The following is a 24,713-nucleotide window of genomic DNA, read 5'->3' on the forward strand; positions in this document are numbered from 1 at the left end:
TACGGGGAGGCACGCATTGTTGCGGTGTACCTCATCTCTTCGAGGTCCACCGGCAACTTACAATCGCGTTGTCCATGCTCGAGAAAACCACAAAAACCGCAAAAACACGGTGCTCTCTCATACTTCAACTCTAGGAAAAACAACTCATTATTTGCCCTATCATGAGAAGTAAGCTTATCTCTGAGAGGTTCATCTACATCCTGTTCCACACGAACCCGAATGAAATCACCCTAGACCTTACCACAATTGTCTGTGTCAACCTCCAGAACCTTGCCGAGCTTTGCACCCAGCTTCCATGCCACCCCCTCATCCAACATGATCGGGGGGACATCGTGGATGCGGACCCATATTGGCATATAGGCCACCTCCACATCGCCCGGGGGATGGCCGCCATCCACCGCAACCATCAGGAAAGCATCACCATTGTAGGTCAATGGACCATTGTCGAGGATGAAGCACACTTCTTAATATTGAAGGCAAGACGAAAGATACCTTAAAATCTAGGATTGATTTGACACACCTGGGTATCAGAAAGGATTTGCAGGTGCAAGATGAAGGTAAACCACGGGATATGGCACCAGTTGTGTACGTCTTGGACAAGGTAAAAAGAAAAGAATTCTGCGAGGTCCTATCACATGTGAGATTCCCACATGGATTTGCTTCCAACCCTGAAAGGAGAGTCAGTGCAGATGGAAACAAGGTACAAGGGTTGAAAACTCATGACTGCCACGTCCTACTTCAAAGGGTTTTACCTGTTATCCTTAGAGGATTGGGCCGTCCTGACTTATACAGAGCAGTTGCAGAGTTGGGACAATTCTTCAGGGAACTCTACAGTAGGAATATCAGGATAGATGCTTTGGAGCGTCTTAGAGACAAGATACCAACTATCCTATGCGACCTTGAGAAGATATATCCTCCAGCCTTCTTTGATGTGATGGTGCATTTGGCTGTTCATCTACCTGATGAGGCACTACTTAGAGGTCTAGTACAGTATGGCTGGATGTACCCTATTGAAAGGCAGCTAGGCACTTTCAAGGGCTATGTTAGGAACAGAGCTAGACCCGAGGGTTCCATTGCAGAGGCCTACATTGCTACAGAAGCATTGACATTCTGCTCAAAATACATTGAAACAGCTGATCAGCTTAGCAAAGAGGTGGGTGAAGACAATTCCGGGCTCAATGTTTTTGATTATTCTGTTCGAGTTACAGGGAAGAGTCGACAAGAGGACAAACCTAAAGATTTGGACAAAATGGTTTGGTATGTGTTGAATAACTGTCCTGAGATACTACCTTATATCAAGTAAGTGCAGTACTGTAGCTTATACATCGTAATCTACTAAACTTGCAGCACATTCTTATATATTTAGATGTTTGACGCGATCACTATGTTGTGCAGCATCTACAAAGAGGAGTTACTGCCGCAAAATCCAAGAAATATTGACAAACTGGTTATGGCGGGATTTGCGAAATGGTTCAAGAACCATGTAAGCTTTTGAAGTGCATTGTCAGTTTTTTAATATATTGAGTACATAAGATGATCAGCTTGTCTATTTTCTAACCATAGGTTAAGAAGATGCGGGAGGATGGGCAGGCAGTTGATGATGTCCTTTACTCACTAGCAATGGGTCCTGATACTCGGGTAAGACATTATGAATCTTGTGTTGTTGGAGATGTGCGCTACAACACCCTTGCACAAGACGAAGGTAGGAAGACACAAAACAGTGCCATCATGAGCACGGATACATATGACAAAGAGACAACTGAAATGTATGCTAACATAACAGACATTATTCAGTTGCAGTATATCTCCAGTTTCGAGGATCATTGGTGTGTGGTTTTGTTGTGCTGTCGTTGGTATAACCTATTTTCCAGGATCGCAAAACCCAGAGCTGATGATTATTTCAAATCCATCAATGTCAAGGCGGCATACCAGACCAACGAGCCTTTTATTTTGGCAAATCAAGCAACACAGATATTTTTCTTGGAAGACACATTTGCACATAGCGATGACTGGAGAGTATTGCAAAGGTTTGAGCAGAGGAATTCGTTTAATGAAGTTGCACAACAAGATGATGCTTACACTGCTCCTGATGTACAAGATAACACAGATGTTCCTAATATCTTTGAGAACCATCACATCAATGACGCCGACGAAAAGATTGCATGTCGTGCTGTGGACATACAAGAGTTGATCAAGAAGAAGCCAACATTCGAGGACGTTGAGGACGAAGAAGAAGATGACACCGTGGATAATTACGATTCAGACTGATACACATGGCGAAGATGTTGACGCTGCTACTGTGGATGATGATTACATTGCTTTTGTCGTATTTGCCTATCAGAAGACGTTTTTTTATCTACTATGTGAAATTGTGTTTGCTATGACAACTAAAACCTGATGAACATGTTGTTTAGTATTTTGCTGTGAGAACATCACTTGTTATGTATGCTGATTTGTGTTTGGTGATTGTATGACAACTAAAACATGATGACATTGTTGTTTAGTTGTACTCATATTTGGCTGTGAAACTTGAATTTGATGACATAGTTTGCTGTTGGACTGCAATTTGCTCGACGTCTTCGAATGAGAACAAAACTGACCCGACAGGGCCTCTGCTATTTATTTATTTATATGAGCAAAAGGGGATACCCCCTGATTTCCGTTAATAGAAATCATTAGATGTTCACAACACTACGCCCAGCCTGCTACACAGGTTTCATTCATTACTAGTTTCAGCAAAGTGCTCATGTCGTAGCCACTGAATACATCACGAGTGCTACATACATTGCAAATAAAGAAACAATCATCCTATAGAGCACATCGATTTGGCCCATTATCTTCACAAGCTCTTTCATCTCCTCATTGCTATCAAGGTCGTTCAGTAGCTGTTGCTTGGCCATGATCAGAGGAACTGCATCTTTAACCTTCTGCTCTGCATCTTCCTCTTCTGTCGTTCCTTCAGTTACTTGTCTAACACCCCAACCTGCTGGTATTGGGATTCCTCGGCTAACCAAATAATCAGCGTAGTTGCATTCCCCCACATCAGCAACTTCCCAGAAATACAAATCACACGAATCTTCCCTTTTCTGCACGAAACAAATTGGTAGATCATCAACCAAACTATTAAAAAATCAGCAACTAAAAGCAGCAGAACAACACTTAAACATATTATTACCCCATGATTCGGGCATTTGTAGAAGACTCAGCCAGGGTTGCGGATTGTGGTTGCGACGCGATGGATGACTCTGCGTGATTTGCAACAGTGGCACCACACCAACGGCAGCGGGTTGCGATGAGCAATCGGCTGCGGTGCGCGTGCCGGCGAGGGTGTGATGAGACCCACAGGCGATGGTACGGGTTGCGACTTGGTGCATATCTGGTTGTTGCCTGCTGAAGAGCAGGTGGATGAGCAGCCAGCGAACATGGTTGCTGCGGCCAGAGCTTCTGATGCTAGGCAGAGTAAGTAGAGAAGAGGAGAAGCGAACGTTGGATATGTCAGTTTCATTACTTGCAGAGTAGCATAGCACCATATATAGTCATAGTCTAGGTTTGGATTCGAACCAGCTACAGGAGCACGTCTTTCTTTTTTCTAAAACTCGGCAACGTCTCATTACTGGTACACTAGCTTGTTTTATATGCCTTCCCAAGTTTTTGATTTTCTTTCCCTTTTTTGCAAGGAAGGAAGGAGGACAAAATTGAGAGTTCCTGGGACTCGAACCCAAGACCTCTCGGTTGAAAACCAAGGGTGCTAGTCACTTATGTGGCGAACGTTCCCTGTGAGGAGGACGGCAGACGAACGCATTTTCCTCGCAGTTTTCTTCCTATATATAAAAAGTATGCTACTTGGTGTCCGCTTAGTCAACAAATGATTGTGCCAACCTTGACCGTTGGATTGACATTCAACGTCTGTCGCGTTTCTTCAGTCTCTTCTTCCTCGAGCCGCCAAAGCCAAACCAGCGCCGGCGGGACCGCCTGCTCCCGCCTCCCACGGCTGGCTGTGATCTCCCCGGCTCCTGTTCGTTCCCGTCCGAGGCCTCACCATCGTCCTCCGCCCTGGTTCGCTCGCCGCGGCGCCGCCCTCCAGTGTTGTCAACATGGTCAACAATCGAGAGGAATAAGGAGATGACTGTACATGGTGAGGATGACAGTAGGGACCCAGCAGCGCACGCAGTAATTTTGTTTTTTCGGGACGAAGAAGGGTATCAACTGGGTTGTGCGGGACCCGTGGCCCGTCTAACCCAGGCTTTTATTTCATATGTTTAGCACATGACCAGCCCAGTTTGTTTTTTTCCTTTCTGAAAATTGCTAGCCAGCTATTTTGTTTTTTGCAGAATAACCAATGTAGGCCTACTTGCTTTTCTACGCCCTGCTGGGCCGGAAATCTTTCAAGACGAGGAGGGATGCATTTTGCCCAGAAAATGGGCTATAAGTAATAAGAAATGGGCTATAAGTAATAATAAATGGGCTGTAAAATGAAAAAATACAGCAAACAGATAATTAGTTCCAAAATATTGTTTTCTTTCGGATTTTGATATTTTAAATTTCATTGTTTTTGTGCGGGTAAAATTTCATTGAATTTAAATTAAGGTATATTTAGATTTAAAATTAATTTGAATCTGGCTAGAAATTTCGGGTTGTATGCTGTTTGGGACATATTTGGAGGCTGACTTGTGGGTCTACTAGGTTGACGTGTACTTTGGCTTTGTCAACTTAGTCCACAAACGATTCTAGCAGCAGTGACCATTGGATGTTAATCCAACGGCCGTGCTGCTTCTTCAACATTTGATCTTCTTGCTCCAACCGCCCAAACCAGCTCCGGTGGGACTGCCTGCTCCCGCCTCCCGTGGCCGGTTGTGCTGCCGCACAGGCCGCACCGCCCCACCCTACTATATTGTTGGCCAGGCCATTCCTCTACTCACCCGCACAGCCTGTCACTATACTGGGTCCCAGCTCGGACCCACCAACTATATCTTCGCACGCAAGGAAGTGCCTCATTACGCACAAAAAAATAAATACCCGCCCCTATTAGCTGGGACCCAGTATAGTGGCAGGCTGACTTGTGGGCCTACTAAGTTGACGGGGACGGAGGGCTTTGTCAACTTAGTCAATATGCACGATTCTAGCTCCAGTGACCGTACGATGTCCATCCAACGGCCGTAGTGCTTCTTCAACCTCTGGTCTTCTTGCTCCAGCCGCCCAAACCAGCGTCGGTCGTGCCTCGTGCTCCTGCCTCCCGTGGTCGGCTGCGATGCGGCGGAGGCCTCACCGCCCCTACTACTCCCACCGCTGGCCAGGCCATCCCTCTACTCACCCACACCCCCTGTTACTCTGCGGCGACGGCAGCCTCACACCACAGAGAACCAGTGCCCTCGTACTCCTCTAAGCGTGGGCATCCACTGCCGCGTCTTCCCCGGCTCCGCATCGTCCCCTTCCTAGGCCTCGCCATCGTCCATCGCCCTGGTGCTCTCGGCGCGGTGTGGTCAACGTGGTCAAGGAACGGCTTCCATCGGACGTGGACTGTACGTGGAGAGGCTGACAGCTAGGTCCATGACCGCGGCAAGGAAGTGCCTCCTTATTACGTGCAAAATAATTATTCCTCCACCTGACAGCGGGGACCCATCGGACGGGCCATCTATTTTGCCCCCCTGACTGCTGGGACCCAGCAGCTACATCTTCGCACGAAGGAAGTGCCTGACAGTCGGGACCCACCTGGTCGAAGCGTACGTAGCGTTGTCATTCTGGTCGTGAACGTGTACGTACATATATACTGGTGGATGTAGAGGCGCGCATGTGTCGTAGTAGAGGCGGCCAGGGTGCAAGAAAGAAAATACGGCCACGTATGTGTACATACGGGCGGGGTCTCGAACGCCTACTCGCACATATGTACGGCGAGGGCTTGTTGACATGGCTGGGTCGGAACGGAGAAATAGCGTCGTCGTCGTGTTCATGGGGAAGCAACGGAATGCGTCGTGTTCGTGGGGAGGCAACGGAATGCGTCGTGTTCATCGGGAGGCAACGGAATGCGTCGTGTTCATCAGGAGGCAACGGAACGCGTGGGAGCCAACCGGCTGGGTCGGAACGGAATCCGTGGTCGTTTTCATCGGGAGGGCTTGGACGGAACAGGCGATGGAAACGAGGCCTGGCGTACTGCAAAACGGAGGAAACGGCCTTGTGTTCGACCGGCCACGTTCGAAACGGGATCCTGTTCATCGGGAGGGGTATGGCGTACCGCAAAACGGAGGAAACGGACCTCCTACGGTCGAAACGGAGGTCCTGTTGATCGAGAGGGGTGTGGCATACCGCAAAACGGGCGAACGGACTTGTGTTGGAGCGCTACGGTCGAAACGGGGGTCCTGTTCATCGGGAGGGGTGTGGCGTACCGCAAAACGGGACTCCACGGGATACTGTTCATCTCCACCGTCGACCCCCTCCAGCCTCCACGAGCTACTGTTCATCCACCGTCGACCTCCTCCAGCCTCCACCTATGACTGTTCATCCACGGGCTCCTGTTCATCCAGCCTCCACCGCACTCTACTCCACCGGCTACTGTTCAACCAGCCCTCTCCATGGGCTCCTATTCAACCACCCCTCCACCGTCTACTATTCATCCTGCCCTCCACGGGGTGGTCCTGTTCATCCAGCCCTCCACGGGGTCCTGTTCATCCAGCCCCAACCGGCTCGATTGATCGGGGTCCTGTTCATCCAGAGGCAACACCACGGGGTCCTGTTCATCCACCCCCACCGGGAACTGTTCATCCAACCCCCCCTCCCACTCGCAACGCTCATTGTTCATCCAGAGGCAGCATCGATCGGCTTCAGTTAGCAGCAGTAGCGAAGGAATCGCTTGATCGTGTTCAGTTAACAGCCATCGATCGATCGCTCGGGTTCAGTAACACGTAGCCTGCAGTGCAATCGCTCGGGTTCAGTTAGAGCCCAACGCCTCGCTCGGGTTCAGTTAGAGCCAACGCCTCGCACACACGCGCGTACGTGTACGAGAGAAACGCGCATCGCTCGGCCCGCGACCTCCCACCGTAACTGGGAACTCCCCCAAATTTTCCTCCCCCTCACTTCTACCACGGTTTTTCCGTCATGGATGGCCCAAAGAATGTCATGCAGCTGTGTCTCCGGCCTGCCCAAGACGAAAAGCCCATTTTTTTGTCATGATTTTTTGTCATAGAAGTAGGAGCCCACCACATCTATGATGATACCGAGTTTTGTCACAATTATCATCATAGAAGTATCATATGTATGACAGAAAAAAATTTGTTCGGCCCAAAATGTCATGGATGTGTCTTTTTTTTGTAGTGTGGGCAGCGAATTTTTTCGTCGTCCGCATCCTATTCTAGCTGGACATAGTTCGGCCAAGGTTCTCCTGACAGCGAGAGAGACCTTAATGAATTTAGCACATCACCGAAAGGTGAGTGCCGAAAGATATCCGCGGAGGTGAACTCCATGATCGGCGCCCAATCGGATTCGATGGGTGCGGATGCAGGCGGCTCGGAGCCCGTGGCCGGAGAAGAATCTAGTGATTCGGTGATGCGGCTCTCGTAAGGGGTGAAGTCAGTATCTGGCTCTATTGCCACTAAAAGTGCGGCCTCCATGGCGGGGTCTATCCCTCCGCTCTCGGATGGCGCGACTTGCTCCAGACTGATGGCCGGAGTAGTTGCAGATGTGATCTCCCGAACATTGTCCGACGGTAGAGTTACGTCATGCTCGTCGCGACTGTGCGGCGCGTCTGACATGAGCTCGAATCCGTCGAATATCAAGTCCCCGCGGATGTCGGCAGTGTATTCAAGTTTCCAAATCTGACCTGATGGCCAGGGGCGTAGCTCTCGATCTGCTCCAGATGGCCAAGCGAATTGGCCCGCAATGTGAAGCCGCCTAATATGAATATCTGTCCGGGGAGGAAAACCTCACCCTGGACCGCATCGTTACCGATGATCGAAGGGGCCATCGAGCCTTACGGTGATGGCACAGCGGAACTCTCAATGAAAGCACCAATGTCGGTGTCAAAACCGGCGGATCTCGGGTAGGGGTTCCCGAACTGTGCGTCTAAGGCGGATGGTAACAGGAGGCAGGGGACACGATGTTTACCCAGGTTCGGGCCCTCTTGATGGAGGTAATACCCTATGTCCTGCTTGATTGTTCTTGATGATATGAGTATTACAAGAGTTGATCTACCACGAGATCAGAGAGGCTAAACCCTAGAAGCTAGCCTATGGTATGATTGTATGTCGTCCTACGGACTAAAACCCTCCGGTTTATATAGACATCGGAGGGGGCTAGGGTTACATAAGGTCGGTTACAAGGGAGGAGATATACATATCCGTATTGCCTAGCTTGCCCTCCACGCCAAGTAGAGTCCCATCCGGACACGGGACGAAGTCTTCAATCTTGTATCTTTATAGTCGAACAGTCCGGCCAAAGGATATAGTCCGGCTGTCCGGAGACCCCCTAATCCAGGACTCCCTCACTCCCAAACTGTTGTGAGCATAGATACCAAAGTGATCAAAAGTATTGATCATGGGACAACAGTGAAAAAAAGATCATTGAGTACTAAAGTAGCACTAATGACATGTTTTCTCACAAGTGGAGATCATGAAGAGTTCGTTGTAAAAGGTTACATTGATACAATCTTCATCATTTCTCCATGCGATTTTCGATTTAAATTGAGGGTATTATGTAACACACAATATGGTGGTGCAGTTAGTTGGAAATTATTCCAAATAGGTTACTGTGGCGAATTCTAAAACAGAGGCGAAGTATGTTGCCGCTTTAGAAGCGACAAAGACAAAGATGTTGAATCATATAGTTCATTCATGAACTTAGTATGGTTCCAATACGGCTTTGGTCAATGGGACACTATTGCAGATAGTTGCTCCATAACTCAGTCTGAGGAATCAGGTTTCGACCAATGATTCACATATATACAAACCCAAGTCCACACAAAATATGAATTTTGTGAAAGCGTGAAAACGCAAGGATATGCAGAGATACACATGGAGCTGAAGTTGTCAGATCCGATGGACATCGGGCTATACCACATGCGAAGCATTTTTTACACCAGTATGCCATAGGTGTAAAGTGCATTAGCATTAACTAGATTATTGACTCTAGTGCAAGTGGGAGTTTGTAGGAGATATGCCCTAGAGGCAATAATAAATGATATTATTTATCTCCAAGTTTATAATTATGTTTATGTTCCATGCTATAACTGCTATGGTTCTTGAGTCTGCAATAACATGAGGCTCGGAGGAAGACTCATATGCACGTGTGGAATAATAAACGGTAAGAAGTATTCTTAGTCTGGCCTCTAAGACTAGCTCAAGTGTTGCATGATGGTTCTGTTTTCCTGATCATGGGCATGTCAATGCCAGCAACTTTGAGGGCACAATGTTAAGAGAACATTTGTGTTGAATCTACCCGGATTGATGTTATGCTATGAGATTCATTCGTCACAAGTTTATGGTTGATAACACAGAGATGGTTAATGTTTGCATAATTCCTTAGACCATGAGAGTATCAAGTTTCTTCATACTTGCTTCATGAACTTTGGGGTTTGTTAAACGTCATCCGTAAATGGGTGGCTATTACGGCGGCTTACGGGTTCATGGAAAAGTGTGTCAAGTAACTTGATAGCTCAAGATTGGGATTTGCTCCTCCGACGATGGAGAGATATTCTCCGGCCCTCTCGGTGTTACGGTATCCATCATCGTCTGGCCAGACACAGTGTGATTTGATCACAGGGATGCCGGAACACGGAAACGAGAAAAGAGAACAAAACCGATAACGAGGTAACTTGCATGGTGGACAAATTGTTCGTCCACGGGGATGCAATAAATCTCACCTCGGGTGTTTGTGACATATCGGGAAGCAACAGGAATAGCTCACTGCAACTGGAGGTTCACTCGAATATTCATTTGTGTGGGTATAGGGGTCAATATGGGTGTCCACGGCTCCGATGTTGATCATTGATCAGATAGTGTTCCAGTCATGTCTATGCTTCACCGATCCTATAGGGTCACACGCTTAAGGGTCATCTATCTGCTGAATACTAGGCAGGGAGTCTGAGAGAAATTTGCCGAAAAAGTTTCGGAGACAATGGAAGAGTTCCGGAGAGAGAATAGCGAAATAGTTTCATAACACCGAAAAGTTGTTTCGGGATATACCATTAAGTCAAATTGGTTTCGGGACACGCCTGATAATTCTTGGAGGGTGCCAGAATTATTCTGGAAACTTCTGGGAATTTTTGGGGATAAAAACCGAAAATGTTCCGGAGCTGCCGGTACCACTTTGGTTGTTTTTCGCAGATGAAATTCACTAATCTGAAATTGTTTCAGAATGAATCCAAAATCATTTTAGTGGGTACTGGAATTACTCTAAGACCCACAGAAATATTTTCGGATTTAATGGACGCGAAAAATTGTCTTCATGAATAGTGGAAACGCATTCTTGTTTGCCTTTCCCAGATGAAAATCACTAAACCGGAATTGTTTTGGAACGCTTTGAAAATTATTTTAGTGGGTACTGGAAATGTTCTGAGCCCACATAAATATTTTCAGTTCGAACCGATGCTGAAAAATATTGTCATGAATAGTGAAAGTGCTTTTACTTGGCTTCTTGGAGAAGCCACCTTGAGGGCCTTTTGGTATTATCCCCTTGGCTTCTTGGAGAAGCCACCCTTGGGCTTGGCCTATAAATAGGGGTCGAGGGGGCTGCCTAAAGACACACTCTTGCTCTCATACAAATGTCATGCATGATCTGGCTCTCTCTCTCTCCCTCCCAGCAAAATAGTTTCGTAGAGCCGAAAGGCTGTCTAGATTCCGGCAGGAACTAGTTCTGGACGGGGAAGCCCTGCCAGATAGATGGCACCGTATGTGTGCAACTCTGTAGAGAGATCGTAGTTTCGGTCTTAGTTCGAGAGTGCCTCCCGAAGGGTTATCCGTGTGACCGTCCGAGTTTCAAAGGTCCTTCCGGAGGGTTGTCCGACTTTCGAAGGTCCTCCCAAAGGGTTGTTCGCGACACCGTCTGGGGGACTGTCCGACCACCTCCCGGAGGGCTGTCCGAGGGGCATATGAGGGTATACATCCTCGCGGTTGGGAGGTTGTAAATCCTAGTTGCGGGGATCTGCACAGTCGATCGTCATCGACTCTACTTCCCGCTGCGCTACGAGTCGGTAATGAAAAAGATCAAACCATGTATGCAGTCTCCATAGTGGTCCTGGGCTGGTGCGTAGGTCCGAAATTTTTTGTTTCCTGTTGCGTTACCCTACCCCATGGGGAGTCTGAATTGGACTAGGGGAGGGGCGTGGCCCCCCTTTCCTTCTCCCTCTCCCTCGCCTTCCCCTTTCCCCCTCCGGTAGAAGGGAGGGGGTGAATAGGACTAGAGTTCAAGTGGGATTCCCCTCCCCCCACTTGGCGCGCCCTAGGTCGGCCTCCTCCCCTCTTCCTCCTTTATATACGGGGGCGGGGGGACCTCTAAGGCACATCAATTGTTCTTAGCCGTGTGTGGTGCCCCCCTCCACCGTTTACTTCTCCAGTCATATTATCGTAGTGCTTAGGCGAAGCCCTGTGCGGATTACTTCACCATCACCGTCACCATGCCGTCGTGCTGACGAAACTCTCCCTCGACACTTTGCTGGATCAAGAGTTCGAGGGACATCATCGAGCTGAACGTGTGCAGAACTCGGAGGTGGCGTACGTTCGGTACTTGATTGGTTGAATCGAGAAGACGTTCAACTACAACAACCGCATTAAACTAACGCTTCCATTTTCAGTCTACGAGGGTACGTGGACACACTCTCCTCCTCTCGTTACTATGCATCTCCTAGATAGATCGTGTGTGATCGTAGGAATTTTTTTGAAATTACATGCTACGTTGCCCAACAACCACGGCCCTCGAAGATGACGTTCTGCACGAACGAGGCGTAGTAAGGGTCGTCAACCATCGCCGTCTGCATCGGAGGTGGCATTTCGACGAACAGCTTGCGGGCAACAGCCATGTGAGCCGATGCGAACGATCGGGGTTGCTTCCTTTGCGTGTCGTCTTGAGGTCGATGTCCGGGGACGTAGAGAATCACGTCTGCCCATGGTTGTGTGGCGGCGGAGCACGAACATCCGGCGTCTCGTGTGTGACGGGCGAGCTAGGGAAACGTTGCTGCGGCGTACGATGGGCCGAGGAGCCTGTGCTCGCCGGGGCCATGGCAGTGGCCGAGAGATTAGCCGGCGTGGGGTGGCCCATACCCAACATGAGGAGGGCATGCGCCTTGGAGACGATGGTCTCCTTGTCGTCGAGGTTGGCCTGGTGCCGCAACGCACGCCGCAGGGCACACTCAGCACCGTACTCGGCGGCGGCCTTCTTCTCCGCTGCGACAGTTCGTCGGTTCCTCCTCTTGGCCGATTCGGCGTCGAGCTTGGCGGCCCCCGCCGACGTAAGCTCCAACCGAAGCTTCTTCACATGCTTCTTTTTCTTCGCCACGGGACGGGCGGTCGGTGGTGGGTCGCCAGGATTCGCCTCGTCGACCATGGTGGATGGAGGGAGGGGAAGGCCGGGGCTCGGGAGAGTGGAGGGCGAGGCGAGCGTTTTGGAGGAAAGGGAGGGAAAGTGGCCGCCTGTGCCACCGACGGGCGAGCCGGGGGAGGACAAGGGCACGTGTCCCGCTCGTCCGCGCGCTGTCCGTTCGGCCGCAAACTCGGCTCAAACTTGGGCGAGAAATGGGTCAAAAGCAGACAAAAAACGAACGACGGTCCGTTTGGGGCCACGCGTTGGAGGGCCTCCTTTGTTCGTTTACCCCAAACGGGCGCGGGCGGACCATTTGGGGTCGTGCGTTGGAGTCGGCCTTACACCAAATGCATCTTACATTTGTGGAATTTTAGTAAAAAAAAAAGAAAAAGGGAAAGGAATGGAGGGAGTATTATATCAGATCGCACGGGTAGCCAGGCTAGCACTGCCCCGTGTGTCCGCCCGTCCTCCGCCGCACCCATGGCGCTGCGGCGCCTCGCCCGCCGCCTCGCGCCCGTTCCGTTCCCGCCGCGGCTCCTCCCACTCCCCGCCCCCGGCCACCTCCGCCTCTTCTCCACCGGGGAAAAGGAGCTGCCTCACTTCATGGCCGAGTACCTCGTCTCCACCTGCGGCCTCTCGCCGGCGGCGGCCGCCAAGGCCGCCCCGCGGTTCGCGCACCTGGGCTCCGCGGAGAGGCCCGACGCCGTTCTCGCCTTCCTCCACTCTCAGGGCCTGGGCAAGGCGCAGGTGCGCGCGATCGTGGCCCGGAAGCCGGCGCTGCTCCTCAGCGACGTCGACGCCACGCTCTCCCCCAAGTTCACCGCCGTGCGCGCGCTCGGCCTGCGCCGCGCCGACGCCGCGCGGCTCTTCGCGCTCTTCCCGGCGGCGCTCACCTACGGCGTCCGCTCCAACCTGCTCCCGCGGGTCCTCTTCTGGCTCGACCTCCTCGGGTCCACCACCTTGCTGATGAAATGGCTGGCCAAGACGTGGCTGCTCAAGTACTCCGTCGACCTGCTCCTGCGGAACCTCGCCACGCTCCGCCGCCTCGGCATCCCAGACGGCCGCCTCACGGCCGCCGTCCGGCTGCGGCCGACGCTCATCATGCAGTCGCCGGACAAGCTCCGGGCGCTGGTCGGCCGCGTGGAGGAGGCGTGCGGCGGGGTGCCACCCAGCCCCGGGATGTACACGTGGTGCCTCTTCGCGCTGCACAACGTCGGCGACCGAGCCTTCCGGGCCAAGAAGGCGGCCGTGACGCGCGCCCTCGGGTGCACGGGCGAGGAGTTCGCCGGCATGTTCCGGCGCGCGCCGTGCTTCGTGTTCGCCCCCGAGGCGCTGCTGCGGCGCAAGGTGGAGTTCCTGCGGGACACCGTCGGGTGCAGCGCCGGGGGCATCGTCAGGAACCCCCTGCTGCTGACGCTGAGCCTCGACGAGCGGATGGCGCCGCGGTGCCGCGCCGTCGAGGCCCTGCGGTCCAAGGGCGTTGACATCGGGAAGACGAACATGGTGACCGTAGTGAGACTGCCGGAGGCCATTTTTGTGGAGAGGTACATTCTCAAATACAAGGGAGATGTGCCTGAACTCCTCGAGCTGTATCCTCAAGCTCGAGTGAAAGGCACAACATAAAACAGGGGTGTCTGTTATCACCATTTCGTTCTGCCACCATGTTTAGGGCAGAACTTGTGCCCAGCCATTTCATTAACATCAACGTTTCACTCTGATATACTCCCTCCGTCCCATAATATAAGAGTGTTTTTTACCCTAGTGTCTGATCCATCGTTCTGCATTTTGTGCGGAGTTTGAACATAGACCGATTTACAATTATGCAACTATTAACTGGCATTCACCTGAATTTTCAAATTCCATCGTCTGTATCTACCATCCCAACACCAGTCAAGTTTAAGAAAGAACTGAATGTGACATAACACATATCTACCATCCCGACACCGGTCAAGTTTAAGAAAGAACTGAAGAGGGAGAGTTACCATGTTCAAACATGATTCACTTGCTGCACAGCTAGTTGGATCTGGCAATTGCCATGAAAAAATATGAAATCCTAGAGGGAAAGCTCATCATGAACAGCGTTTCTTGATTGATCAGAACAAAGTCATATCGCCATGATCGTGTCCACATCACCAGAATATGTCATCTAACCTAATAATACATTAGCACACTGAAGGAATCTTATACACAAAATGCATGCCAATCTTAACTACAATCCCTCTAGCTCGATTCAGAGTTCCTACTAGAAAGGGTGTGGGAATCCAGCTATCCAGCCTAAGTGGTAGTTACAATGCCTTCGCTGCTAATCTCACTTTTCTGCTGCCATGGCAGGATGAGCCTTATGCATGCCCTGCTCGTAGGCAGCAGTTGACGCCAGCTCAAGGACCAAAATTGGCTGGAGTATGTGCGCATCTGGGGCGCAACTACACCATGTTGGGGAGTCGACGGAGGGGGTAACGACGCTTGGAGTCTACTTGGCCGCATACCAGTTCTGTGCACATTTTGCATCAACAGCGAGGTCAACCGACAGGATGTTGGTGCCGTAGAAGGGCTTAGACATGCACTCAACCACTATTGCCTTGGCCACGTCAGCCGACTCCGAAGGTCCTTCCAGTATCACCTCATCGTGCACCTGAAAGATGTATCTGTCAATTCTAGATGTTGCATTTGAGAAGAAGAAGAAGAAAACAGCTGCCAGATAAGAGGCAAGAACTGGAAGTAGGTGCGGCATGTTCTCGCAGTCAACCAATCTTGAGAACAGACACCTATTTTGAGATCATCAAATGCATCCCGGTTTGAGTAGACGAAATGCCAACAGTGAAGTGGCATAGGCATAACATATACCATACATATTATTATGTTTAGTATCAAAGGAAAACAAAACTGATGAAAACCCTCCAGTACTATGAAAGTTCATGCATTATTATATATACCTGCAACAGGAGGGTCCAACCGAGCTCCTTAAGACGGGTATTCCTTTCTATCTCAATCATTGCACACATCGCAACATCTGCTGCACTGCCCTGTGATGTTAAATAAAATACAATTTCAGTTAATTCAAGCTTGATTTTTTTTTTAATTTGCAATCTAGACAGTACTTACCTGTACAGGAGCATTGATGGCAGCACGCTCAATGTGCTTCCATTGTTTAGAGGATACAGAAGCAATGTTGGGGAAACGGCGCGATCGCCCAAGCAAAGTATAAACTTCAGACTTCTCATATGCTAAATCTTTCTGTTCCCTTTGCCATGACTTAACTTCTTTTCTGTCGCTGTACCAGAGATCCAGTGTATCCTCTGCTTCCCTTTTTGATACCTGCAAAGGCAGTGACAGATAAAAACTTGCACAATACCCTTAGGAAAGCTACAAGGAAAAGACCACGGTTCTGTTCCATTAATGAGAGATAATTTATAGCTGCATTATGTTAATGAGATAACTATTAAAGTCGTTGAAAATGTGAGGAGTTTCAACAGTGAATCTACTGAACATGACTAGTCACTATTTAAGGTCTCTGGTTTGGTCAGTATGAAATATGAACCCAGTAGCCTAAGGATCTAACAAGCTGGTGCATGAACTGAAGTTTAATTTCTTGCTATTAACTGAGAGGTATGTTTGTCAAATATGTACCTTCCAATCCCGAGCAAGCCCAGCAGCTGTTTTTCCGTATGCAATGGAAAAATTGAGCATCTTAGCTTTCCTCCTCTCAGCACCAAATGCATCCTAAATCACAAGACATCAAACTCTGTTCAAATCCAGACAAGTAGTCCAAGCCTTACACTTTCTGTATCCAGAATTCCAGATCCATAGAAATGACACAACATTAAATAGAGCATCGTGTGAACTGAAACAGATTCAAGTTAACACAGTTTGAGGTATTCAATTTAAGATACAATGCAAAAAGAAGAAAAGGAGGTGCAAAACAGATGCTACATAAAACACCATCTATTTGTAACAAAAACTAAAGCTGAATTCGGGCTCCAAACAGATGTCACACTTGTACAGCCCCCAAAAAGGGAAAGTGAAAAAAGCATCGAACGATGAGTGTAAGACAGAGACATGACATCTAAAAACAAAGCAATCATTAAGAGTGTTCACATAGATGTACATCAACTTAATATTAATAGGAATTGAGCAATCACAAAATATAAATCCTAAAGGTGATGCTAATTATAGTAAAATCCAAGGGAAATGAGTTATGGATTCTGATTCTCCATTGGAGGAGGGTAATCAGACTGCTACTGAATGATGGGAAAGTGAAAGAGGGAAGGAAAACAAATAAAAATATAGATGCCTGATAATAATTAATCTTAAGATAAGAGAACAGTCCGCTTTTCAATCGTGAATTCTAGCAAAAGTTTACTTTCCAGGCTTGAAAACATTTCTAGACAGTTTTGAAGTTAGCGTTGAAAAGTGAACTTTTTTTTAATGCTAGCACTGTAACTTCTAGAAATATTATTGAAACTGGAGTACCTTCAACAATGGCACGGGGGGTTTCTCTTGACCAGGTTGAGGATCCCACTCAAGAAGTACTCTCTTTTCTTCAACAGCCTCACGAATATGCTGGTACATATTCATAGCTGTCCTGGAATGGAAGTCACCGCCAGCTTTGAAGGCATCTAACATACTTCTACAATTAGCAAGATGTGCCAGGATCCTGAGCTCCAGCTACAGGGAACAGAAGTATGTCTTTTTAACTGGATCAGTTTAAAAACGTTTGGTAATCTTTTTTGAGTGATCCTAGCATACCTGACCATAATCAGCAACAATAAGAGAGTTCCCCGGAGCTGCAACAAAAGCTTGGCGGATTTTGTACCGATCCTTTTCAAGTGCAGGTTGATTCTGACGTGAAGGAATTATCAAGAGTTCAGTAAGTTATTTGGTTGATCTATTGTAAATAGTACCAACATCTACAATAGCTGCCCCAGCATTTACAGCATCTAAAACCATCTCTTAGATATGGCTCAAATGATGCAACATGATCAGCTTACACGTGCTTACTTTTGATACAGCTCAGTTAATTAATAAAAAGGGCCGAATGACCACATAGCTAGCTTGATTGGGTAGTTCTATTTAGCAAGTCATAGTTACTTCAGGGGTGCCTGAATGGACGCGCTAATCATCATGAAAAAAATTCTCTAAACAATTGTAGCAGGTGTAAACTTCAAATATGTGCATGGTCATCCATCTGCATATCAGACCTCGGTAGTTACCAACATTACAACTTTGCTAACCTTGCAGTGCTCGTTCAATAGCGCCCATTGGAGTATCAGAAACTGACACAATTTGAACTACACAGCCATACATGAACTATAACTATCACATATTGAGGCCCTATTGTAAATATGCAGATAGACTGTAAATATTCAGACTAAGTCTTGACCTCGAGAATGACATTATATAACACAGCCACACAGGCATGCAAAAACTCCCCTGGTGAAAATGCAAAAGACAGTAACCTGTAAATTTGGCGCCCTCGCTGACAAACGTCCAGTTTCGGTGTTGATATTTAAGGAACAGTGGATCCTCCCCTCCTTGCAGGATATACGATTTCCCTGTGCGAACAAGATATTTATCATTAACAACCAGACAGACAAGATGACAGTAGCCACTAGAACGAAACTGGCACATATTGTCACTGAAGAGGGACAACTACAGCAATCCACATTACGATAAGTGGAGCCACCTCACCTGTAAGGGAAGAATAAAGTTTGATATCAAGGAATCAATAGAGCAGATCTCGCAGAGAGCTGCAATGGCATAACATGCTTCCTTTCCTTCCTTTCCACCTCCAAATGCTTTGTATGCGGTGCCATACGAGGTAGAGTCTTCTACGTCATCCACAGAAATTTCTGAATCACTGACATATTCATCATCCTCTGCATCCTCCGTTGTGTAAAGATCAGTTTTCAGTTTCCCAGCCAAACTTCTCAAAGCATCCCCACTGACTGAAGGCCAGCCGCTTGCAGTGAATACCTCAGGTTTTAGACCTTCCACAATACTGCAAATTTCAATTGTGCGATACTTTGGAGCCTTCTTGCCCTCTGTGACTGTGTTGACATCATTTGGGACTTTCAAAGCCCTAGTCTTTGGCAAAAATTCACCAGGGTTGCGTCTGCAGAATGATTTAGTAAGAACAAGGGTTGCATGCAAAAAAAAAGTCTAGTGGCCCATACCTAATCGGAGTTCAAACACATGTGAGATGATAAACATGTCTACATGAATAAATTGACTAAATAATGGGTCAGTGCCTACTTTAACTACGTCCTGACAAAGATCCTTATGTCAGATATTTGCAGAGAATCATGGCATTATTTACACATCAAAAACAAATATATCAACAAAGAGACAAGAACAGGGTAATGGTTGTACCTATTTTCTATGCCACCAAAGAAGAGTTGGCGAATCTGGGTATCACTATTAACATTCATGTACTTTGCATCAGGGCAATATTTAGATGCCCATTTCTGAAATTTATCTGCAGCTACTTTTCGCTGTGCAACAGCAACTTTTTCAATCTCTGACAGGTAAGCACGGTCAACAAGCATTCCAGCTGTTTCCATTTTTACAAGAATAGCGCCAAAAGGACGCCAGTACTCCTCATAGAAATCATACAATGAACCTCTGGGGCAACCATCAAAAGTCCAGTGCTTCTTTTCAAGCTTACTTTTCAAGCTTTCATAAAGCCTCAAGGTACTCATTGAATCTAAAGAAGAATAGCTGATCCACAGCTCTCTATCCTCTCTTTGCAAAACCTCAACGGACTCTATGGTAGTAATTTTTCCTTCGGAGCCATCTTTTTTAATCTTTTTCCTGCCAAAGATGGTTTTCATTGATCTCTTTCCAATCTTTTGTAGTTCCTTTGGGACCACACCCATGACTCTGCTATCATTTGTGAGTCCTTCGAGTGAATATCCTCCATCAAGTCTTCTCGAAGAGTCCCAAAGCCGTGCGAGATGCATTGTATCGGCATGAAATCCAGCAACTTTGATTCCATAGTTCTCAATTACGTGTTTATCGAAACTATAGTTGTGCCATACCTAGATGAGGAAAACGAGATGTTTGCTTCAGAAAACTCAAGAAGAAGCTAAAAATGTAGATGTGCAATCACATAAGTTCATAGAAGTAGTAAGGTTAGCTACAAACAATAAAAGAAAGTAACATCAGTCTAGAGTGAGGCAGCACATTTAATATTCAACAAAATGATCTGTGCATTTAGCTTAAACAGCTGATCGTGAGGCAATCACACATTTCCACAACTAGTTCTGTAATTGCCAACTTGCGATAATAATCTTCTTATTTTCTCCATTTGTAAAGCATTAGGCGTATAAAAGGAGAGCAAACAAGCCCAAATGCATCTCCTTGCACCAGAAAAAAAAAAGCAAGCAAGAAAGATGCACCTTCCGTATCGCTGAATCTTCAAAAAAGGGAACAAACTCCATGAGGACATCCCTTTCGCCATCCAGTACATCCACCCAAATGCATGTTTTACCATTTCCAAAATCAGCTTCAGCATCAGAGCTGGCAGAATAGATGCTAAAGCATGTAACATCTCCATGGCCAACTGGTGTCTCTTGTTTAACATCAATATTTGACACCTGCATAGCATTGTGCTCTCATGAATTATGATGCTAGCTAGAAACCAGGATGCGTCAAAATGCAAGAACTTTTAATATAGCTCAGTTTCTTGTACTATTGTATATCATTGAATCAAGGAGACCAGGGACCGACTAATGCCGTTTATGATTAATGAGGACACCTATGACTTTTGCCCTTTGTTTGGCGTGGATAGTGAGAACTAAGAAGTAGCATAACTGCATCTGAAATATCTGGTGTGGGGTGTGGAATCATATGCAGAACCATGACACCACATAGTAAAGGGATGCAGTTTCAGGTAAAACTAGTATCTAGTGTCCAGTTGAAAATGTTAATATTAGGCAACAAGTAATTACAGATAAACGTGAACATAACCAATGTAGTCACGAGTGGTTTTTGTGCTTTACCTCTGTGTCACATGCATGAATAAAGCTCTTGTACTTTGTGGTAAGTAGCTGAACAACACTCCTAGCTGATTCGACAGTGTCAACCACAAGAACTTTGTCGTAGATGGTAGCAAGAGCCTTCCGTGCCTCTTTAGCCTCCTCGGACAAGGGGGCTTTAGCTGGAGGAGGCTGTAACACTGTCTTGGCTATGCATTCATGCTCAGCTTCATTATAGCCATCTATAGCCAAGTCATTAAACTGAGGGCTCTTCTTGACTTTACGAATCTTAGGGCTCTTTTTGACTTTACCAGTATTTAGCAGAGAATCATCAATCTCGGAGCCATTAGGCCAATGCATCTCCACCTCAGAGTCACTTGGCCTGTTTGGCAGTTTGATGTCACCATTAACCACAGTTTTGGCTGTGCATTCAAGCTCAACTTCATCATAACCATCGGCCTTGCCATCAAACTGCAGGCCCTTTTTGACTTGATGAATATTTGGCAGAGAAGCATCAATTTTGGAACCATTAGGCCATTGGATTTCCACTTCGGAGCCACTAGACCTGTTTAGCGGTTTGATGTCATAATTAACAGCACTGGTCAGTGCTGACACGTCACCTGCAGTGGGACTCGTCACATGATGCTTTGCCAGTTCCATATTGGCGTGCCTATTTGCAAGAGAATTAGGAGCCATTCTTTCTCTTACACTGTACAATGAAGACTGATTGGAGGTCTTGCAATCTTCCAAGGGATCATGATGAAGATTTCCTGACCGCAGAGCGTAACCATTATAAACATTGTTCATGACAGCATTGGTGGTTTTGATAGAACATATCCTCTTGCTCTCCTCTTTCCATTCTTGCGCACTGCTTTGCACGTTGAAGTTGAGATATACTCCAGGCCTGAAGGCGCTATTGTCATTTATTCCAAGGCCAGAACTGTGAGAGTATCCCTGCCTGCCAGTCATAATCATTTCTGAAGTTAGGGACAGAACACCAAGGCAATGCATGAAACTTAATAGTTCAAATGTCAGTCCCAAAGGAGAAGATCCAACAGTTCAAATAGCTCAAACGTCACCCCAGGGGCGACAGATGCAATGTAATAGTTCGGTTAAAACCTATACAGATTACAAAAACTATGTACAGCAAGGAGTACCAAATGCTAGCTCACTGTTCTCCTCTGGGTCGAATGTCAGCCCAGAGGGGAAGATGCAACAGCTCAAATAGCTCAAACGTCACCCCAGGGGGGACAGATGCAATGCAATAGTTCAATTCAAACCGATACAGGCAAGAAAAAAAATATGTACAACAAGGAGCACCAAATTGTAGCTCACTGTGTCGGTCATCTGCGAATGGTTGGTACAGTAAAAAAATAATTAGCGTTAACTCAGAAGATGACACACTACCTTCCAGCAGAAACACCACACAACCAGCAATGCATCGCCGTCAGCACCGCCTTCGGCCTAACCTAAAGCAACACCCAGTCCAATCGCCCTAAGCATCGCGTGCTACCCAACAACAAATGTATGATTGACACCCACCACCACGGCACCACATCGCACAAGCATACGGCCAGTAAGCGCGAGCTTTACAGGAATAATAAATTAATTAATTAAGCAGGCAGCGGCGGTAATTTAGAAACAAAAAATGCTACGGGGACAGGGAGGGGCGAGGGCGAGGGCGAGGGGCACTACCTCCTGCCGCCGACGAAGGGCGAGGCGCGGCGGTGGCGGCGGTGGAAGGGGGAGGGCGCCCAGAGGGGCGAGGAGCAGGGGCACCGCCGGAGCTGCGCGGGCACGGGCGCCGGCGCGGCCATGGCGAGGGAGTGGACGAGCCGCCTCAGCCTGCCCCCGCCGCCTCCGCCGAGCCCTCCCGCTCCCCCGCCGCCGCAACCGAAGCCGCAGGGCGCCGTGTTGGGCAACCTCGGCTATGGGCAGGCGGCGGCGCGCGCGAGCATCAACAAGCCGCCGTCCCTTCGGGGCCTGCGAGCAGGAGAGCGGGGTAGCGGCGGCGAGCGAGGGGAGGAGGGAAGGGGGCGGGGGTTTGGGGGCTGGGGGCTGGGCGATAGGGGGGGAGGGGGAGCGCAGGGTTTACGGCCGCGCGAGGGCGGAGGGAATCCACCCCGTATCTGTGGCCGCTGTGGCTGCGAAGCGGGGACAGCGTCAGCGCTGGCGCGGTGTTCTCGGCCCTCTTTTTTTTTTTTCCTTTGCCGCCTCTACGTGCACTGCACACGCTCGCCGCACACAAATATGGCTCCCAATCTTGTTCTTTTCCGTGTGTTGTGCTCTAGATCGAGCCTCGGGGTGTTTGTGTGATGGGCATTGTGGCTTTTTAGAGGGTTTTTAGTGGGTGCGTCGTGGTTTTTTAGGGGGTTTGGTGGGTGCCATTGGATGTTTGGGGCATTAGTTTAGTGGTGGTGGTGGAATGGTGGATGATGGAGTGTGGCATGTTCTTTGGATGGGGGGTATTGGGGTTGATTGGTCATATGTCAATTTTGAATTCGAAAAGATGAATAAAACAACGTTGCATCTCTGGATGGTTGCGTTTCTTAATTCGGATGACACAAGGTTCACCGACAGAATATATATGATGCATATGGCCGGCCCGCTTCAAATTCGGCTTCCTTACTTATTAGGAGTTGTATGACCGGCCGTCTCCAACGCAGCAATCCGTGTGTAAAATGGAATAGTATGGCCACCTCGATTGGATCATGCATGCATATGCATCCTCTCATCTATCTATTTGGAATCCCTTAAACGGGTCTATGAGTGTGACTCGAGCGCGATGTATGTAGGCAATCTAATAAATAGGCGTGTTGTGATATGATGATGGCAGGTTTCTTGCGGCATGGTTGCTCACACTTTCCTTAATTTATTTCAAAATTTGACGGATTTATTCTTTTACTGTCAAGCGTCGTGTCGTGTTATGTTTCGCAACAAAAAAAATGTGTACACCTTTTCTTTTGTGGGGCCAAGAAATATGCTGGTTGTATTGCGTATGATTCGGTAAGATCGGGAATTGACATGTGCAAATGATAGTTAAAGACAATTGTCTATGCATCGGGATTGACTTGAAACGTTGTACGAGTTGTTGGTAGATATATGAGTAGCCCCAAACAGCCACCGCTCTTGCTATAAAACTGTCAACCCTTGTTTTTTGTATAGGATCATGTACCTTTCATTATTTTTTTTGTCCACCAACGATACTTGGTCCACTGACTTCAGTATCAGTAACTTGTGGCCCCACAAGTGCGACTTCCAAATTAGGCCCTTTCGCCGCATTGAAAATGGTCTTTAATGATGGTCCAATGTGATTTAGTAGCATAAGTAGTAGTCAAGTCGACATAGTAATTTGATGGGAAAATGAAAGAATCAGGGAGGAGGATCATTTGAGTTTTTGTTTTTGATAGCTCAACTGGTTATAGGAGGAAGAGGGGGGAGGGGGGTATCTTAACAACCAAAAAGAAACATAAAAAAGTAAAAAAAATTGGGAAAGTGATATGAATGTGAAAAAATACAAATGAAGAATTACAAGAAAGATCTACTCCCTCCGTTCCGAATTACTTGTCGCGGGCATGGATGTATCTAGATACATCCATTTATGCGACGAGTAATTTGGAACGGAGGGAGTAGTTATCTAGGGTGAAGAAGAACAGAAAGATTAACAAGAATTTCAGAAGAAAAACAGTAACAAAAAAGACTAGTAACATATGAGATTTCTTGTTAAAACGTGTAGTAACTCTATCGATTTCCATAGTTTTCTAGAATATTTCTGGCTGTTGGGAATATTTCTACATTTTTAAATGATTTAGTGGGTGTGTCGAGGTTTTTTAGAGGCTTTTAGGTGGTTGTGCTTCTTGATCTGGATGATACGAGGCTCACTGGCAAAATATAGGCACTGCATGGCCATTTTTCAAGGAGCTGAGAAGAATTCCTGGTAATGGATTATCGGTTGGTAAGATCAAGAAACAACACCAACAAATGATAACTAGAGAAAAATGTATATGCATCATCGATGACTTGAAATGGCATACCAATGTTGGTAGACATATAAGTAGCACCAAACGGTCATCACTTTCGCTACAAAATGCCAGGCCTTATTCTGATATATGTTATTATTATTTTTGGTCCAACCATACTTGGTCTCTTGGCTTGGTGTCAAAACGATATACTCCCTTTCTTCAAATTGAAAGTGTTTTCATAATGACGGTTCAACATAAAAACATTGACGGGGAA

General features: G+C 47.5%; 2 protein-coding genes across 2 annotated transcripts; one reads left to right on the forward strand and one right to left on the reverse strand.

The window, feature by feature from the left end:
* The first annotated feature begins 12,952 nt into the window (after positions 1-12,952).
* Positions 12,953-14,253, forward strand: LOC119352245. The gene has a single exon (XM_037618944.1). It carries the CDS (start codon positions 12,982-12,984, stop codon positions 14,122-14,124), a length of 1,143 nt encoding a protein of 380 aa, XP_037474841.1. The 5' UTR covers positions 12,953-12,981; the 3' UTR covers positions 14,125-14,253.
* Positions 14,254-14,567: 314 nt separating this feature from the next.
* Positions 14,568-22,503, reverse strand: LOC119356916 (DNA polymerase I A, chloroplastic-like). The gene is made up of 12 exons (XM_037623907.1): positions 22,173-22,503; positions 20,502-21,435; positions 19,899-20,096; positions 18,871-19,538; positions 18,190-18,613; positions 17,958-18,053; positions 17,248-17,340; positions 16,972-17,166; positions 16,129-16,221; positions 15,604-15,816; positions 15,435-15,524; positions 14,568-15,133 (listed from the first exon to the last, which is right to left on the reverse strand). The coding sequence occupies exons 1-12, from the start codon at positions 22,292-22,294 to the stop codon at positions 14,972-14,974; spliced, it is 3,288 nt and encodes a 1,095-aa protein (XP_037479804.1). The 5' UTR covers positions 22,295-22,503; the 3' UTR covers positions 14,568-14,971.
* Positions 22,504-24,713: the final 2,210 nt, after the last annotated feature.

Source organism: Triticum dicoccoides, chromosome 2A (genome assembly GCF_002162155.2).
Source record: "Triticum dicoccoides isolate Atlit2015 ecotype Zavitan chromosome 2A, WEW_v2.0, whole genome shotgun sequence".
NCBI classification, from domain to species: Eukaryota; Viridiplantae; Streptophyta; class Magnoliopsida; order Poales; family Poaceae; genus Triticum; species Triticum dicoccoides.

Coding starts and splice junctions, on each gene's coding strand:
- LOC119356916 (XM_037623907.1), bottom strand. CDS start 22,294: ATGGCCGCGCCGGCGCCCGTGCCCGCGCAGCTCCGGCGGTGCCCCTGC. Junction 20,097..20,501: donor TTCATGCATGTGACACAGAG/GTAAAGCACAAA, acceptor AATGCTATGCAG/GTGTCAAATATTGATGTTAA. Junction 15,134..15,434: donor GTTGGACCCTCCTGTTGCAG/GTATATATAATA, acceptor TACATCTTTCAG/GTGCACGATGAGGTGATACT.
- LOC119352245 (XM_037618944.1), top strand. CDS start 12,982: ATGGCGCTGCGGCGCCTCGCCCGCCGCCTCGCGCCCGTTCCGTTCCCG.